Consider the following 14,110-nt stretch of genomic DNA (forward strand, 5'->3'; position numbering starts at 1 on the left):
CACCATTTCTTAAACTCCTATATAAACTTAGGTTTATAGGGAAGAAGATGTCTCTGTCCAATCCACTGCTGACAGTGAGGCTAACTTCAGAGCTTCAGGGAAAAATTGTTGAGATCTGGGGACAGTCTGTTGTGGCACCTTTCCAGTGCTGACCCACATACTAGGAAAAAGCCCAGCTGGAAATTAAAGTATCTGAATACAGCAGTTAGATACCCCCTCTTAGCTTACTCCTCTTCAAGCTGAACAAACCCGGTCTTTCAGTGTATGCCATCTGTACCAGTTCCCTGATCATCTCAGTAGAAAGTGTCTGTGAATGATATAGGACTTTTCAGAGCAGAAAATACCTCTAACACATGTCAGATAATATTCCTTCACTAAATCAAGAGAAGGTAGTGTTCTGGGAGAAAAATCAAGCTTTATTTATTTTCTAACTCAAAATAATAAAAAAAAAAAAGCCTGAGGACAGGTGAATGAAATTCTTTTGAATGTCTGTTCTCTGCAGCTTAATTCAGAAGTCTGATGTCCTCATTGCTGGTAATGGTTGATGAGTGAGATGAAACCATCTCAGAAGAATTTTATAAAGACTGGTAGAGAGTGAGGTACTACAAGTTCCAGCTTGATGAAAGCTAGCAGTGTCAGAATATGATTAGACATTTGATTTAGGGAGTTTCAAGGAGAACCGGGTCTAGATTGAGAAGAAGAAAGGCATTACAGACACAATAGCACACTGCACAAAAGGCAGTTTGGACATTCTTTAATGCTGTTAGATATTCTGAACAAGTCAGGAAATACATAAATCAGAAACCAGGCTCTGAACCTTCCATGGGAACCAACCATTATTCTCTCTCGTCTTCATTGAAACCTCCCTGTCAGGTTTCAATGGGCACAGCTAGGTCTTTTCCAAGTGGGAAAAAATAGGATAGAAAAAAATGAAAGGAAGCAGAAGAAGACTCTTTTATTCAGAATAATGTCTTCCTTTTACGCTACTATGAGTGGAAGAAGGAGAATTTCCCTTCCCAGACATGATGACAGTGGGAGAAACAGGTCCACACCCCTGGCTCTCCGCTCAGCCTAGGCAGGATGAGTTACAATGTGTTACATATTGCCCACAGGATACACAGAGTGCACAGTGTCACAGCCAGCCCAGACACGCAGCCCTCACATTTGGAAAGGGTGGCGGTGCTGAGAGGACCAGCAGCTATTTCTGCCAGGCTTCCTCGCCCTCGTGCTGGTGCATGGTCTCTGTGATCCAGTCCAGGTACCGCACCACCTTGGTGTAAAGGCCAAAGGTGCCACACTTTGGCCCCCAGGAGATGAGCCCCGCCACATAGTACCGGGTGGCATTCAGAGGGTCCTGGATGGCATAGGCTCCGCCACTGTCCCCCTGGCAGCTGTCCTTGCCACCGCCAGCACAGATCATATTGTCCGTGAATACGTAAACCACGGAGTCATCAAAGCCGTCTGGTTTCACAGACCGGCACTTGTCCATGTTCACCACGGGAATCTGGGCCTTCATAAGATCAGCAGGGAGCTTTCCTTTCTCTTTCCGGCCCCATCCAGCAATGTAGCCCAGAGTCCCTTCTTCCAGCTCATATTCAGGTGATTTACCAGGAAGGCAGATGGGTGAGATGTCTGGACCCATCTTCACAGGAGCCCTGAGCTTCAGCAGCGCAATATCATTATCAAAATCGACCCTGCTTTCTGCAGGCTCCTCCTTCCAACCGGGATGGATGAATGAAGCTTCTGGGATAAGCTTTTCAGCTTCCTGTGTCAGGAAATCTCTACGAACATTGATTACCCCAGCATACATGGTGGGCTTGTCATACCCCTCCAGCACGTGCGCTGCAGTCATCACCCATCTGTCAGAGATGAGCACTCCACTTGCTCTGGGGTTATTGAAATACACCTGCCACGGAAAGTTCCCCTTTTCTGCACGGGTGCCTCCGAAAATCCTCCCTGTGTCTTGGATGGGATTGCTAGGCACCCCACAGACTGGAAAGAAAAGAAAGAAAGATGGGAGAAAGACAAGATGGGAGAATTAGCAGTTACAAACTGGGGGTTCTTTAGTACTGCTGAAAAGCCCACAGTCCCCTCCTTCCTGTGTCCTCTAAATAACTTTTGAATGTGAGTAACCATGTTAATATTTTTTGCCACAGAGCTTGCAATTAGTATTTACAGAGAAATCGAAGAAAATTCTAGAAAAAATACCATCAACACTCAATTTAGATTTAAAATGCTCATTCTCAAATTCAGTTTTCTGGAAAGCAGCTGTCACCCTGACAGTGTTAGGTATGTCAAAGCTCACAATTTATTCACCTTCTAGTTGGCATTTTTCCTTTGCTGAATTATGCTCTTCAGATGAAATCTTTGAAAAAATACTTGCTTGATTTCTTACAAATATGACACTGCTCTTTAAATATATATCTTTTTGGTTTGGTTTGGTTGGGGTTTTTTGTTGTTGTTTTTTTCTTGGTGGTGGTGTTTTTTTGTTGCCTTTTTTTGTTTGTTTTGTTTTTGTTTTTTGTGGACTCCAGATAGCCTCAGGTTAAGAGCTCAGGTTTGTCACTGATGTTTTACCATTTTGCCTCTCCATTCTATAAGTATGTAAAATCTTAAGCAGTAGGGGATCTTATCTGTGGGTCTTCTGAGTGAAAAGATGCTCCATGCTTTTTTGAGCAAAATGCTTAGTAACATTTTGCAGAATGTTAATAATAAGGACATAAATAAGACTGGTCATTCTGACATTGCTAGGAAACTGATTTCTTATCACACTGTCTTGCTTGCATTGAATTCTTAGTTAGAAAATCAGAGATTAAGGGACTATAGCCAGCAGATAGCTTCTAATTTGCATGAAGCAGAATTTGTTAAAGAATTTCACATAATCATGGGAAAGTTTATGCTGGAAGGTACTTCTCAGTGCCTTTAGCTCAACCTATTCTTCCCTAACTGCCCTCCCCCCTGCCTCCTAACTCCAAAGCCAGGTTACCCAGGGGCTTTGACAGGGAACTTCTGCTCATCTCCCAGGGTAGTGATTAGCCAGCCTCTCTGGACAGCAGTTCCAGTGCTCTGGGGGAGCATTTTTCCTCAGATACAATCAGAATTTCCTTTGTTGCAACCTGAACCTGTCATTGCCTTTTATTGCTGTGTCCCACTGAGAAGAATTTGGCTTCATATTCTTTGTAGCCTCCTCTTGGGTAGTAAATTCCCTGAGCTTTATCTTTCAGTTTGTCTTTCTTACTGTGTACTTGTATAATCCAAACCACTGTCTAAGCTGTGACTGGACTTTTAAGAGAGTTGAATCTCCTCCACCTGGATCTTGTACTTTGCCAGTGAGGATCTGGGGTTTTGAAGGAGTGAACAGGCATCATGTACAGCTAGGGCAAGTCATGCTGCCTCCTCTACGAGGGTAAACTGAGCAGTACATGGGGTTTAAAATTCTCTCTATCAGCGGGAAGTTAAGAAAAGAAAATACAGAGATGAAAGAAGCAGTGTTCTTCATATGCTGCATGCACATACAGTATTTGGTAGTACCTGGGACACATTTTGGTAGCTTTGTTCCCATCTCTTCATTGATCCATTCTCCACTGGCTGAGCACCGATATATGGCTTGGAAAACACGAGAGGAAAAAGAATTCCATAAGGACGCAGTCAAGATAAACACAGGGTAAACAGCACTACTGTATATGATACATCTACCTTCTTATTTCCAAAGCAAGCACAGCTTGGTAAACATTGCTGTTATCTCCCTACCAGGGTGCTTCTATCCCTTTTTGGGAGAAACTCATTTAACAGATTTCTTGAGTCCTTTACTTTTCCACCAGAACTTTGTGTTACATGTGACAAAAACCTGCATGGTTCACTCACAAGACAAACAGAGAGAAGACTTCTAATGAATTTAAGGTCAACAGCCCAGGCATTGTTAGAGTTCATTAAACACAGACGCAACACTAAACTATTGCCTGTAACCCCACACCAGTCTTGACCTGATAGCACAAAATCCCAGCCCCATGGCTGTGCCAGAAGCACTTTCTGGGCCTTTAACCCAAGGAATATGACTGTGCAGCAGAGGCAATGCTCACCATGCCCTTCGTTTTCCAGGGTGTAGTAGGGCGCCTCACACTCATAGCGGACAGCAGCTGTGTACAGAGGCTCCTGGAGTTCAGAGATGTATGAGGCTTGGGCATTGTCAACATGAGGGGGATCACCACAGTTCACAGCTGTAGAGAACAAAAAGGATCAAATACAATCAAAGGAGCACTCTCACTCAACAGTGTGGTTATTTTGCATGACAGGGAACCACTCAGCTTCTCTAGTCCCTGTACAGTCATGGGAGCTCACTTCCTCTGTCCATTTAGCATCCTCCTAATCTGGAGATACAGTGGATCTAGATCCTAAACACTCATTCCAATTCCCTTCCCACAATACAGACACAGGTCACTTACGAACACAGCTCAGGTGGGAGTTGCTCCATTCACCATTTTCCTCACAGCTGGAGAGGAAACTTGTGATGCTATCTCGTTGCTAGGAAATAAAACATATGATCCATGTAAGTCTCTGGACATGAAATACATCTGACACAGGTGCTCCAGTGGAGGGGCCTCAAAAGGCTGCAGTGGCTGGAAGAGGATTCCTCTTACTACTGCTGTGTTGAAAACTTTGGGCTCCCAAAAGTACTCAGGACCCGTGATGGTAATGGCCTCCAGGTGTTGCTGAGCAGGCCAGAGGGGACATATGCTTCTTTATTTCACTTACTGTCACAATTTCGTAGCCTTCCACACAGGTCACCTTCACAATGTCCTTTAAGATATACCTGTCCTTCTTTGGGTCAAGAACAGAGTTGGAGATGACACTCATGGGACAGGTTACAGCTTTGAAAAGATAGGTGGAAATCAGTGATGAACTGGTTCAAGATTCACTCTCCTTCCAGCTCCCAAGCTCTTTCTCCCCAGTGATGTTTTTCCCCCAGTAAGCAGGCATACCCCTACTCAGTACCAGCAGCTGTGAACATGTTAACATGCTGTTGTGCACCAATGTGACCTGGGACAAACCCTGTCCCTAACTCATCAGCAGAGGGAACACATTCCCAAGCATTTACTCACGGTCCCCATAGTAGCGTATTTTCCAGCCTCTGTGTTGTATGCCCTGGTCTGTCTGGAAGATTATGTCAAGAATGTTGCTCCTGGTTTTGATTTCAGAAGGACCTGGGAATTTGTTGCCACAATAGGGACCGAAATGCTGTTTTCCAGAGACAATCTGGGAAAATACCAAACAAGAATAAATGAGAAATGCCAAATGTATTGAGAGAGCAATTAAAACACACACTCAATGCATACATATTCAAATGTATTCCCACAAACTCCAAAAGACAACACAACTGAAAATAAAGTTAAGCAGTACCAAAGTCTTTTCTAAACATGAGGAGATGGATGGGAGACTCAGAGCACCCTGACCCCTAAGCTCCCTGAGCTGCACACCTACAGTTAGGCTGTCGTGGCAGATCCCGTTGGAGTCGGCGGGCTCCACGTCGAAGTCACCGCTGCGAATGGTCAGCACCACGGAGTAGCCCGGGCTCAGAGCCACTCGGTAGTCACAGCGAGAGTTCTCCGGGTACTGGCTGGGATAGTTGGGGCTGGAAATCTCCCCTGTTGGCTCAGTGAAGACATTCCCACTGCAGTTCACTAGGATTGAGGAAAGAACATGAGTAGGATTCAGAAAGGAAATGGTCTGTCCGTGCACCTGACAAGCTCTCCCTCTTCTACCACATTCCCAGTTTGCCCAGCTACCTGCAATAACCATGGCACAACATTGCATCTTCCCCAGAAACTGAAGCCAGGGCCACTGTCTATCCAGTTAGCCAGGGACTTTAATTCCTTTTTACTCTCCACCAAAGATTTAGGCTTCCTTTCCTCATTCTCAGGTTCTCATATTACACTCCTTTCAACATGCACTGTTTGTGATCTTGCAACTTTTTGGTTCAAGCCAAGCAGGCCCTTGGTGATTTTTTTGTCCTTATGGAACTTCCCTGTTTTGTCAGAGATTTAAAGATTCACAGATAGCAGTATGCTAAGAAGGTTTTCCATCATAGTCTTTAAAGAAGGTCGTTCAGTAGTTTCTTAATTCTCTTGACACAGAAATAGAAATAGAATTGTTAAGAATATGTTAATAGAAATTCTTCAAACCACTGTCTACTGCAGTTCAGATTTGCACTGGGATGGGTTTTTTCTCCCAAAATATACCTGTCACAAATGGCTAAGAAGGTTGAAAAAGTCTTCCGAGTACAATATCTCACTTGGCTTAAATGAATTCTTGCTGTTGATCACAGGTCATGCACATCTCTTACCTCCACAAGTTTTGTTATCTTCATAGAGGAAATAATCTGGTGGACAGCTGCAGAAGTAACCTCCAATATAATTATTACAGTAATGACTGCAGGGTTCATCCACAAAATCCATGCACTCATCCAAGTCTGCAAGTATGAAAAAATGAATCAGCCAAATTAGGAGAGGGCCCTGAGGGAAGGAGATATTGAAGCAAACACTAGTGGACAACAAGGAAAAGTATTTACACTGGCCATACTGGAATGCAGCTCTGTCTGCTGGAATCTCTTTAAATAAGGCATTTCTGTAAGAAAAACCCTTCTTGTCATCTTTCCTCCCAGCCTGGACACTGCAGAGATTCAGAGGAGGCTGTTTTAACCTTACCCACTGCCACGTAGTAGGCAGCAAAACCAGTGAAACGCTCCTCATTGGAAAAGTCTGATTGGAATCTCATAGTGAGGCTGTTGTAAGGGACACGAAATTCCTCCACAATCCTGGAGCCAGGGGCAGGAGGTTTCTTCTGCCCACAAAGCACGCCTTCGACATAGCCACCAGACAGGATCTGCAGAAGAATTCAGAGACACCTCACCTCACTACTGCAACATCTGGAATTACCAGCACTTGAGTCTTTCAGCTTTTAGGTGCTCAGGTGCAGCCAAGTGGAGCCCCTGGACAGCCAGTTTCATTATGTTCATAAGACACTTGATGAACATCCTACTGTCTTCCCAGTGAAATACCTGCCTTAATTTCTCAGATACAAATTAATCCACAGTGTTTGCTGTTGACATCTCTTCTTCAGGCCCATTTGTCCAAAAAAAAAAAAAATCACCAAAATAGTATTTCAAAGCAGTAAAACCAACCATGACAGTCCACAAAGCAGCCTAACAGGCTCATTGGTTTGCTGCAAAAGGACACAGGTTACTACAGAGCACACTCATCCTTCTGTCCCACCTTGGTCCTCCTCAAAGGTGTCCTGGTGCTGCACTTGACCTTACTGCCCCTATTCACACAGAGCTATGGCAGGACAGGATGGTCGTGTTTCTGTCTGTTTGTGTAGAAATGCTTGATCTTTTGTGCCTTGTGGGACAACATAGAGCAGAGCTGGCTCTAAGAAATCTGTGGTGCATAGATCATAAAAAAACTGTGGTGCAAGGGACCACAGCACTTTATCTGAGTGACCATGTGCCTACACAGATGGATTGTTTTTAACCTTCATCCTTTCCAATCAATTTCTGTTTGCAATAAATCATCTCTGTCCACTCATCGATTTCTGTTTGCAATAAATCATCTGCATCCACTCATTGATTAATTCCAGATAATTTCAGGCACAGACAACTATTGCCCTAAGAAAATGGTCTTTTTACACCGACACTTCAATGGCAAGGAATATGCACTGCCACACAGAGATGTGTCAGTGATGGCTAAAAACACTTTTCCTAGGAATATGGAGAAACATGGGATGGGAGGCATAAATGGGACACTCAGTTGCCAGCCAACACTCACATGGTTATAAAGCAAACTTGAGCTGATTTCATGACTGCTAGTGGAGACATAACCAGTCATTTGGACTTCTTGGAGCTCAGAACAGGAAGGCTGTGCATAACTCCTCTCCCAGCTCTGAGCTTTGTGCACAGCTTTGCTGTTCTGTGCTCTAAGCTGCCTTCTTGTCTTTTTCTCACTCAAGGACACAGACAGTACCTTCACAAAGTCATATTCACAGTCCTGTGATGGTTCAAGATCCAGATGTGTGAAATAGAGGTGAATACCAAATCCCAAAGGGACCCGGATGTGCCAGGTTTCGTTGGCATAATTGGGATATGCCTGAGGATAATTGGGTGACAAGATCTCTCCATACATAGAGGCTGCCTCAGCCCAGACAGGGAGACAGAAGAAGATTAGGGACCTGAGGAAAGAGAAGGGAAGGTGACATGGCAGCAGTGTTCTCCATTTTCATGTGTGCACAGCCCCAGGGAACAGCCAGACTTTGGCTGCACATGGCATGCAGCAGAGCTCCTGGCTCCTGAGTTTCAAAGGTCAGTGCTGTGGCTGTGGCTGTATGGGGCTTGTCCTTCTCCTGCAGCTTTTCACACAGGAGTACAACCTCAGTCATGCTCTCTGCTTGTCTCAGCCTCTGTAGGAGCTGGTAAAGCTGCAGGAGCTGAACACAGGGATCAGAAGTGCTCTTCCTTACTCATTGCCCTGTTCTGGAGGCTATTTGGGCTATAGATACATTCCAATTTGAAAATCAGTAGAGTCTTACAGGGCAAATAGATGATTTATAGAATACAATTACTAATAAACCTTGAGATTTAATAACTCACCACATCTTGGAAAAGCAGTTCTTCCTTTCTGAAAACCTTCAGGAATTGGACTTTGGAGTTATGCTCTGGGAAAAAAAACTATGATTGGTTAATGTTGCCTGTATGTCTGCATGTCTGCTAAGCAGGTTGAAAACCCTAAACCCCGACCCTGGAGAGACTAGGTCAAGGTTTTGCCTGAAAAGCAAGTTTATATCTCTGGCCCTTCCTGCACAGAGCAAACCCAAGCATCAAGAAGGGAGGCTGAGATCCATAAGGACAAAATCTCTGTCTTGATACTCACCAGTGCTCTCCCATTGTGACCACCAGTGAATCCAGACACCACACTGGTGCACAGCAAATTAAGACAGAGAACACATCCCCCAGGAGTACCCAGTCCATTCTTCCCAGCACCTCAAAAATCATGCTATGACCCTGGGGTTGGGAAGCACCTTGTCCTCACTCTTCTAGCTGTCAGACAACTACACTGGGGAATATCCTCCTCTCTCAATTATAGTGAGTGCAAAATTTACCTTTTCTCCATAGTTCACGTCTGGTTTCCTTGTCTCTTCTCTTTTCTTTCTCTTTTTTTTCTTCCTGTGCACACCCTCCTCCAAACGCACCCAAAGCTGAGTTTTGGGAAGGGAGCTCTAATTCTCAATATCGCAGCACCCTCTATCTGTGGGATGCGGCTTCCCAGCCTTCCCTCTAGCGTGAGATGCTGGCTTTGAAAGCTCTCGGCCGGAAGGGGAATTCCAGAAAGACTTGCACAATCCTGTTGGCTGAAGTTGCCGTAGGGGGTGCACCAGTCTGGCTGTATTTTCGGGAAATCAGATGACTTTGGGGAAAAGGGAGGGGAATAGAGTTTTCGACTGCCTTCCCTCTCCTCTTCGTTCCCCTCCCTTTTTACAGTTGGGAACAACATCCAAAGGGTGTAGAAAAGGGAGAGTCCAATGTTTCTGCACAGAAAACCCTGTTTGATCATCATGTCCAGAGGCCACCTTGGTGGAGCTCAGTCTTACTGCAACCTGATGGCCACAGGGATGCTGCCACTGCTCCTCATCAGATGCTTCAGAGACCCCTTTTTAGGGAAAAAAACAAAGAAAAAATAGTGGCCTATTCAATGTTGTGCCTCTCTGAGGCTACCAGCAGAAGGACACATGGTTTTTCTGGGTACAGTATGGGGACACACTTTTATTTTCTAGGAACACATTTTTATTTTCCAAGTAAGCTTCATGTAAGAAAAAGCATGTTCATCATGTTCATGTTCCTCAGACTTAGCCCTGCAGCAAGTTAGATCTAAGACCCTTGCAGAAAGGAGTACAAAGACTTACTCCAGGTAGGACCCTTAGCCCAGGCAGTGCCCACAAGCCAAGGCCAAAATACAAGCTAAAATATCTGTCACTAAGACTCTAGAAACCCCCTCCTCCTCACAAACCAGCTGCACAGGGACTGGACTATAAATGAAAATCTAAAATACCATTACAGCCTCTACCCTTTACAGCCAGCACAGCACACTCCAGAGCTCGTTTTAGACAGGGAAAAAAGTGCTTCAAGTTTCAACAGGCCATAGACAAAGTGCATTAGCACAGCCTATCTGAAAGAGTCCTTTTTAATGTCAAGGGAGAGAAACACCTCCAGATGAATCATAACTAACTTCATTGTAGTCAGGATAAAGGCTTTGCTGGAAGAACATGCCTAGTCTGTTTTCTTTGTCAAAATGAGAATGGAAAGAGAAAGAAAACAGAGTGTCATCTCCCTTCTGATGTCTCTTGGGAGCACAGCTCGATGTTTTGAACTGGAATTTTGAGACCAGGAAAACAGTGATGAAAGATACACAATAAATCTCAGGGAGATGTTTTCTCCTCTGAGCTGTGCAATGTAAAAACCCTGTCAGTGACTCTTCAAGCCACAATCACATTTGAAAAAGGGAATGGTGGAAATAAAATGAGTGTGAACTGATGTATTATGCATGTCATTTTATCACAAGGGAGTTCTGTATTTTCACATAAATCTGACTCAACTCATCTGTAGCAGTGGTTGATTAGTAGGTCTATGAATATTTATAATTCTTTAGAAATTATTTAAGAAATATGTATTATTAATCAATTAATTTCTATTAATTAAGAAAAGGATTGCTGAAGATAGTTAAATAAAGAAGTAGCTGCATTTTATCTGGTCACATATCTGCATAATGCTAACTATTTATGCAGAAGACTGGTAATATTGCTATATATTTACACTGAATATATATACAACATTTGATTGCATTTTCTTAAATCTGTATTGTTTTTTCAACTCTTAAGATGAAACAGTTAGGTAAGATATTTCACAATTTGCTACAGCTATGTCAGATAACAGTTTAAAGGAGGCAAAATCATGTCATTAAGGTTAAAAAGAAGTGATCACATTAAATTCACCAATGCAATATAATTCTGCTCAGAGGCACACACATTCTCTTAAATTCCTAAATTACATGACCACATACCACTTTTCCCAAATTGCATAAGACAACCCTTTTCTTAAAATGACTCAGAGTTGTGTAGTTGTAACCTTTCTGCCAGATGTTATGAAGCACAGCAGTGTTCCAGGTTTCATAAAATTACCATTTAAAACGGGCTTGACTGGCTCGTCTTCCCCCAGGAAGTTGGGGAAAAAAAGTTTTTCCCAAGTTCTTAAGAAAAGCCACCACATCTCCATCTGGAAACACTGAGTCAGAGCATTGAAAAAAAGGGCATAAACATCAAAAGAGAAAACAACACTAACTAAGTAAACCGAGGGAATATAAGTGGCAGGGAATCAAGGATATAGAAGTAAGAGGTAAAATATCCTCAATTTACCAAAACCTTGGCAGTAATGTGCCTGTTTCCTATTCTGGCAATAAGAGGGTTCTGTGGGTTTCGGCATGTTGCACTTCCCTCCTCCCTCTTGTGACCCAGGCCGGCATTTTTGCCAGTCATTAAAATGGGAGCCTTTGATAAACCCCAGGAAAATGTGGCAGTGCAGTGTGTTCTGAACTGTTCAATACAATTCCCTGATTTCCACCTCTGCAAACAGTACCAGGGGGATTTTCACCAGAGTCTGTTCACCTCTTTTATTCCCTCCATCACCAAGTCTCATTGCAAAGCTTCCACCATCTCCCAGTAAAACCTGGGGCTTGGGAACACTGTGCTCAGTACACTGAGATGCCTGCTGCCTTCTGACTTCCTTCCCCTACACCCCTGGGTGTTTCATCCATTACAGTAAAATATTCCTAAATACTTGTGCTTTCTCTCGCTGAATTATGGAATGGTTTGGGTTGGAGGGGACCTTAAAGGTCATCTAGTTCCAACCCCCCTGCTATAGGCAGGGACATCTTCCACTGACCATGGAGAGGCTCAGAGCTCCATCCAACCTGTCCTTGAACACTCCCAGGGATGGGGCATCCACAGCTTCTCCGTGCAACCTGTGCCAGTGCCTCACCATTGTCATAGTAAAGAATTTTCTTCTAATATCCATTCTAAACCTATTTTTGTTCAGGTTAAGGCCATTCCCCCTTGTCCTATCACTATTTGCCCTTTGTAAGAAGTCCCTTTCCAGCTCCCCCTTTAGGCGCTGGAAGATGCTGTGGCGAGGAAGGACCCTTCTCTTCTTCAGGCTGGGCAACCTCAATTCTCTCAGCCTCGAAGCCGTTTGTCTGCAAACTGCCGTGGCGACATTCCCGCGTCAGGGAACCCGCCGGTTCTCCCGGACTGAATCCCGCCTCGCCGGTCCCGGCGGCACCGAGAGGCGGCAGCAGAGACCGGCGGGCCCCGCGGAGTCCCGGCCCCGGGAGCGCCCCGCCCGGCCGCAGAACGGGTGTCGGGGGGTGACTTCCCCGACCCGCCATGGGTGACAAATCCTGGTCCCGGCACGGAGTGTCCGAGCCCACCCGCCGCGACCGGGGCCACGAACTGCGGCTCCGCGGAGCGGGGCTGGGGAACGGAGCCCGCGGTGCCCGAGAAACGGGGTCTGGCGTCACACAGGACAAGAGAAGGCAGCCTCAAGCTCGCCAAGGTTTAGGTTGGACACTAGGAGGAATTTCTTCTCTGAAAGAGTGGTCGAGCATTGGAACAGGCTGCCCAGGGAAATGGTGGGATCACCATCCCTGGAAGTGTGCAGAAAACGTGTAGGTGTGGTGCGTAGGGACATGGGGCATTAGCAGTGCACCTGGCAGTGATGGGTTAATGGTTGGACTCAATGTTCTTATGTCCAGCCCGAATGATTCTATGATTTATTTGTTCAGTAATCTTCATACTGAAAAGGTGACATGATTTCAAGCATACTATTCCTTTCCTGCCTCCAACATCCACCAAATTCCAGTTTCTCCATCTCTTTGGTTTGTCATTCAGCCATTCCTGGCTCTTTTCCCACACTGGCTCCACAGCCACCAATTCAAATTTCATCCTTCTAACAAAAACGTATTTTCATGTCCTTCCCTGCCTGTTATTCAAGCAGTCTCTCTTCTCCCTCTATACTTCACCTCTTGCTAATGGTTATGTCTCTCCCCAATCTCTCTATGCTTTACCCTTGACATGGTTGTTGACAACAGAAGACTTCTGTCATATTTAATTTTATGCTGGCTCTGGCTTTTCCAGCATCTTCCTCCTCCCCATCAGTGTTCAACCCTAATCCCACTGCCCAGACAGACACCTTGCCCCAAGTAGCCAGCTCCTCTCCCATGGCCATTTCGATCAGGATAGGCTCCTGTGCCTGCCTGGGAGAAGAGGCACTGTCAAGGCAGGGCACAACATTCCTGTTCCAGCTCCTCAGCACACAAAAAATGGTCCTGGAAGGAAAATCTTGAAGAAGCATCTGGGGTCTTGTGGCTCTGGTGAGTGGGAAAGCTGCATGGAGCCACTGGAACACAGTCAATGGAACTGGATTTGCAGATGCTTCAGCAGCTGCATTCCCACTGTGCCACATGAGCTCATGTGAACCTCAAGCTTGACATTAATACCCGTGCCATGTTATGAAATTATGGTATATCTAAAGGACAGTAAATCAAGAGTTATGGCTGCAACCCCTCCTCTCAAGAATAACACTGCCCTGATTATTAAAATAATAATAATAATATTGCTGAAAAGTAGTGGCACACTCATCGTGTTCTGACACTTAAAACCTACTCTCAGAGATACTGTGCTCTGCCTCCAAGTGACTATCAAGCATTTAATCTAAACAGGTCAAATATAGCAACATTTCAAGCAACTGGAAACAATCTTGCAATGGAAATTGTTGGGCAATCTCAGGAACAGATGCTGCTTCTGAAACTCTTCTCTGACAACAGTAAATTACCGGACTAAGCAGATCACTTCTTGTCAAACGTGCCTTGAGCAGGGTCAGACAGCTGTCATGCTCACATAGAACTGATTTACTTAGGAAAGGGGCCTAAACACCATAAACACACAACTGAATGTGGAAATGAGAGACAGACATGCCTTGAAAAGCCAGTTCTCAGACTTTGCAGAAATTTTGGCA

The 14,110-nt window shown here is 44.7% G+C and overlaps 1 protein-coding gene across 2 annotated transcripts; it reads right to left on the reverse strand.

Moving 5' to 3' along the window:
• Window positions 1-738: 738 nt before the first annotated feature.
• C1S (complement C1s) lies at window positions 739-9,347 on the reverse strand. Of its 2 annotated transcripts, none has more exons than XM_054654858.2 (12): window positions 9,148-9,347; window positions 8,639-8,703; window positions 8,016-8,220; window positions 6,702-6,879; window positions 6,341-6,466; window positions 5,479-5,678; window positions 5,100-5,253; window positions 4,753-4,868; window positions 4,443-4,521; window positions 4,080-4,217; window positions 3,532-3,606; window positions 739-1,992 (listed from the first exon to the last, which is right to left on the reverse strand). In XM_054654858.2, exons 2-12 carry the CDS (start codon window positions 8,641-8,643, stop codon window positions 1,199-1,201), a joined length of 2,070 nt encoding a protein of 689 aa, XP_054510833.2. In that variant the 5' UTR covers window positions 8,644-8,703; window positions 9,148-9,347; the 3' UTR covers window positions 739-1,198. The 2 variants fall into 2 exon arrangements, with proteins under 2 accessions (XP_054510833.2, XP_077030311.1); XM_077174196.1 differs by having other exon boundaries at window positions 8,639-8,716.
• Between the last annotated feature and the right edge of the window lie 4,763 nt (window positions 9,348-14,110).

The sequence above is a fragment of the Agelaius phoeniceus genome, chromosome 2 (genome assembly GCF_051311805.1).
Source record: "Agelaius phoeniceus isolate bAgePho1 chromosome 2, bAgePho1.hap1, whole genome shotgun sequence".
Classification (NCBI taxonomy): domain Eukaryota; kingdom Metazoa; phylum Chordata; class Aves; order Passeriformes; family Icteridae; genus Agelaius; species Agelaius phoeniceus.

Bases quoted from the DNA above. Each gene is read 5' to 3' on its own strand.
- C1S (XM_054654858.2), bottom strand. The intron at 4,522-4,752 runs GTAAGTGAAATA...TTTATTTCCTAG, and splicing joins AAGGCTACGAAATTGTGACA to CAACGAGATAGCATCACAAG. The intron at 3,607-4,079 runs GTGAGCATTGCC...GTGTTTTCCAAG, and splicing joins CCTGGAAAACGAAGGGCATG to CCATATATCGGTGCTCAGCC.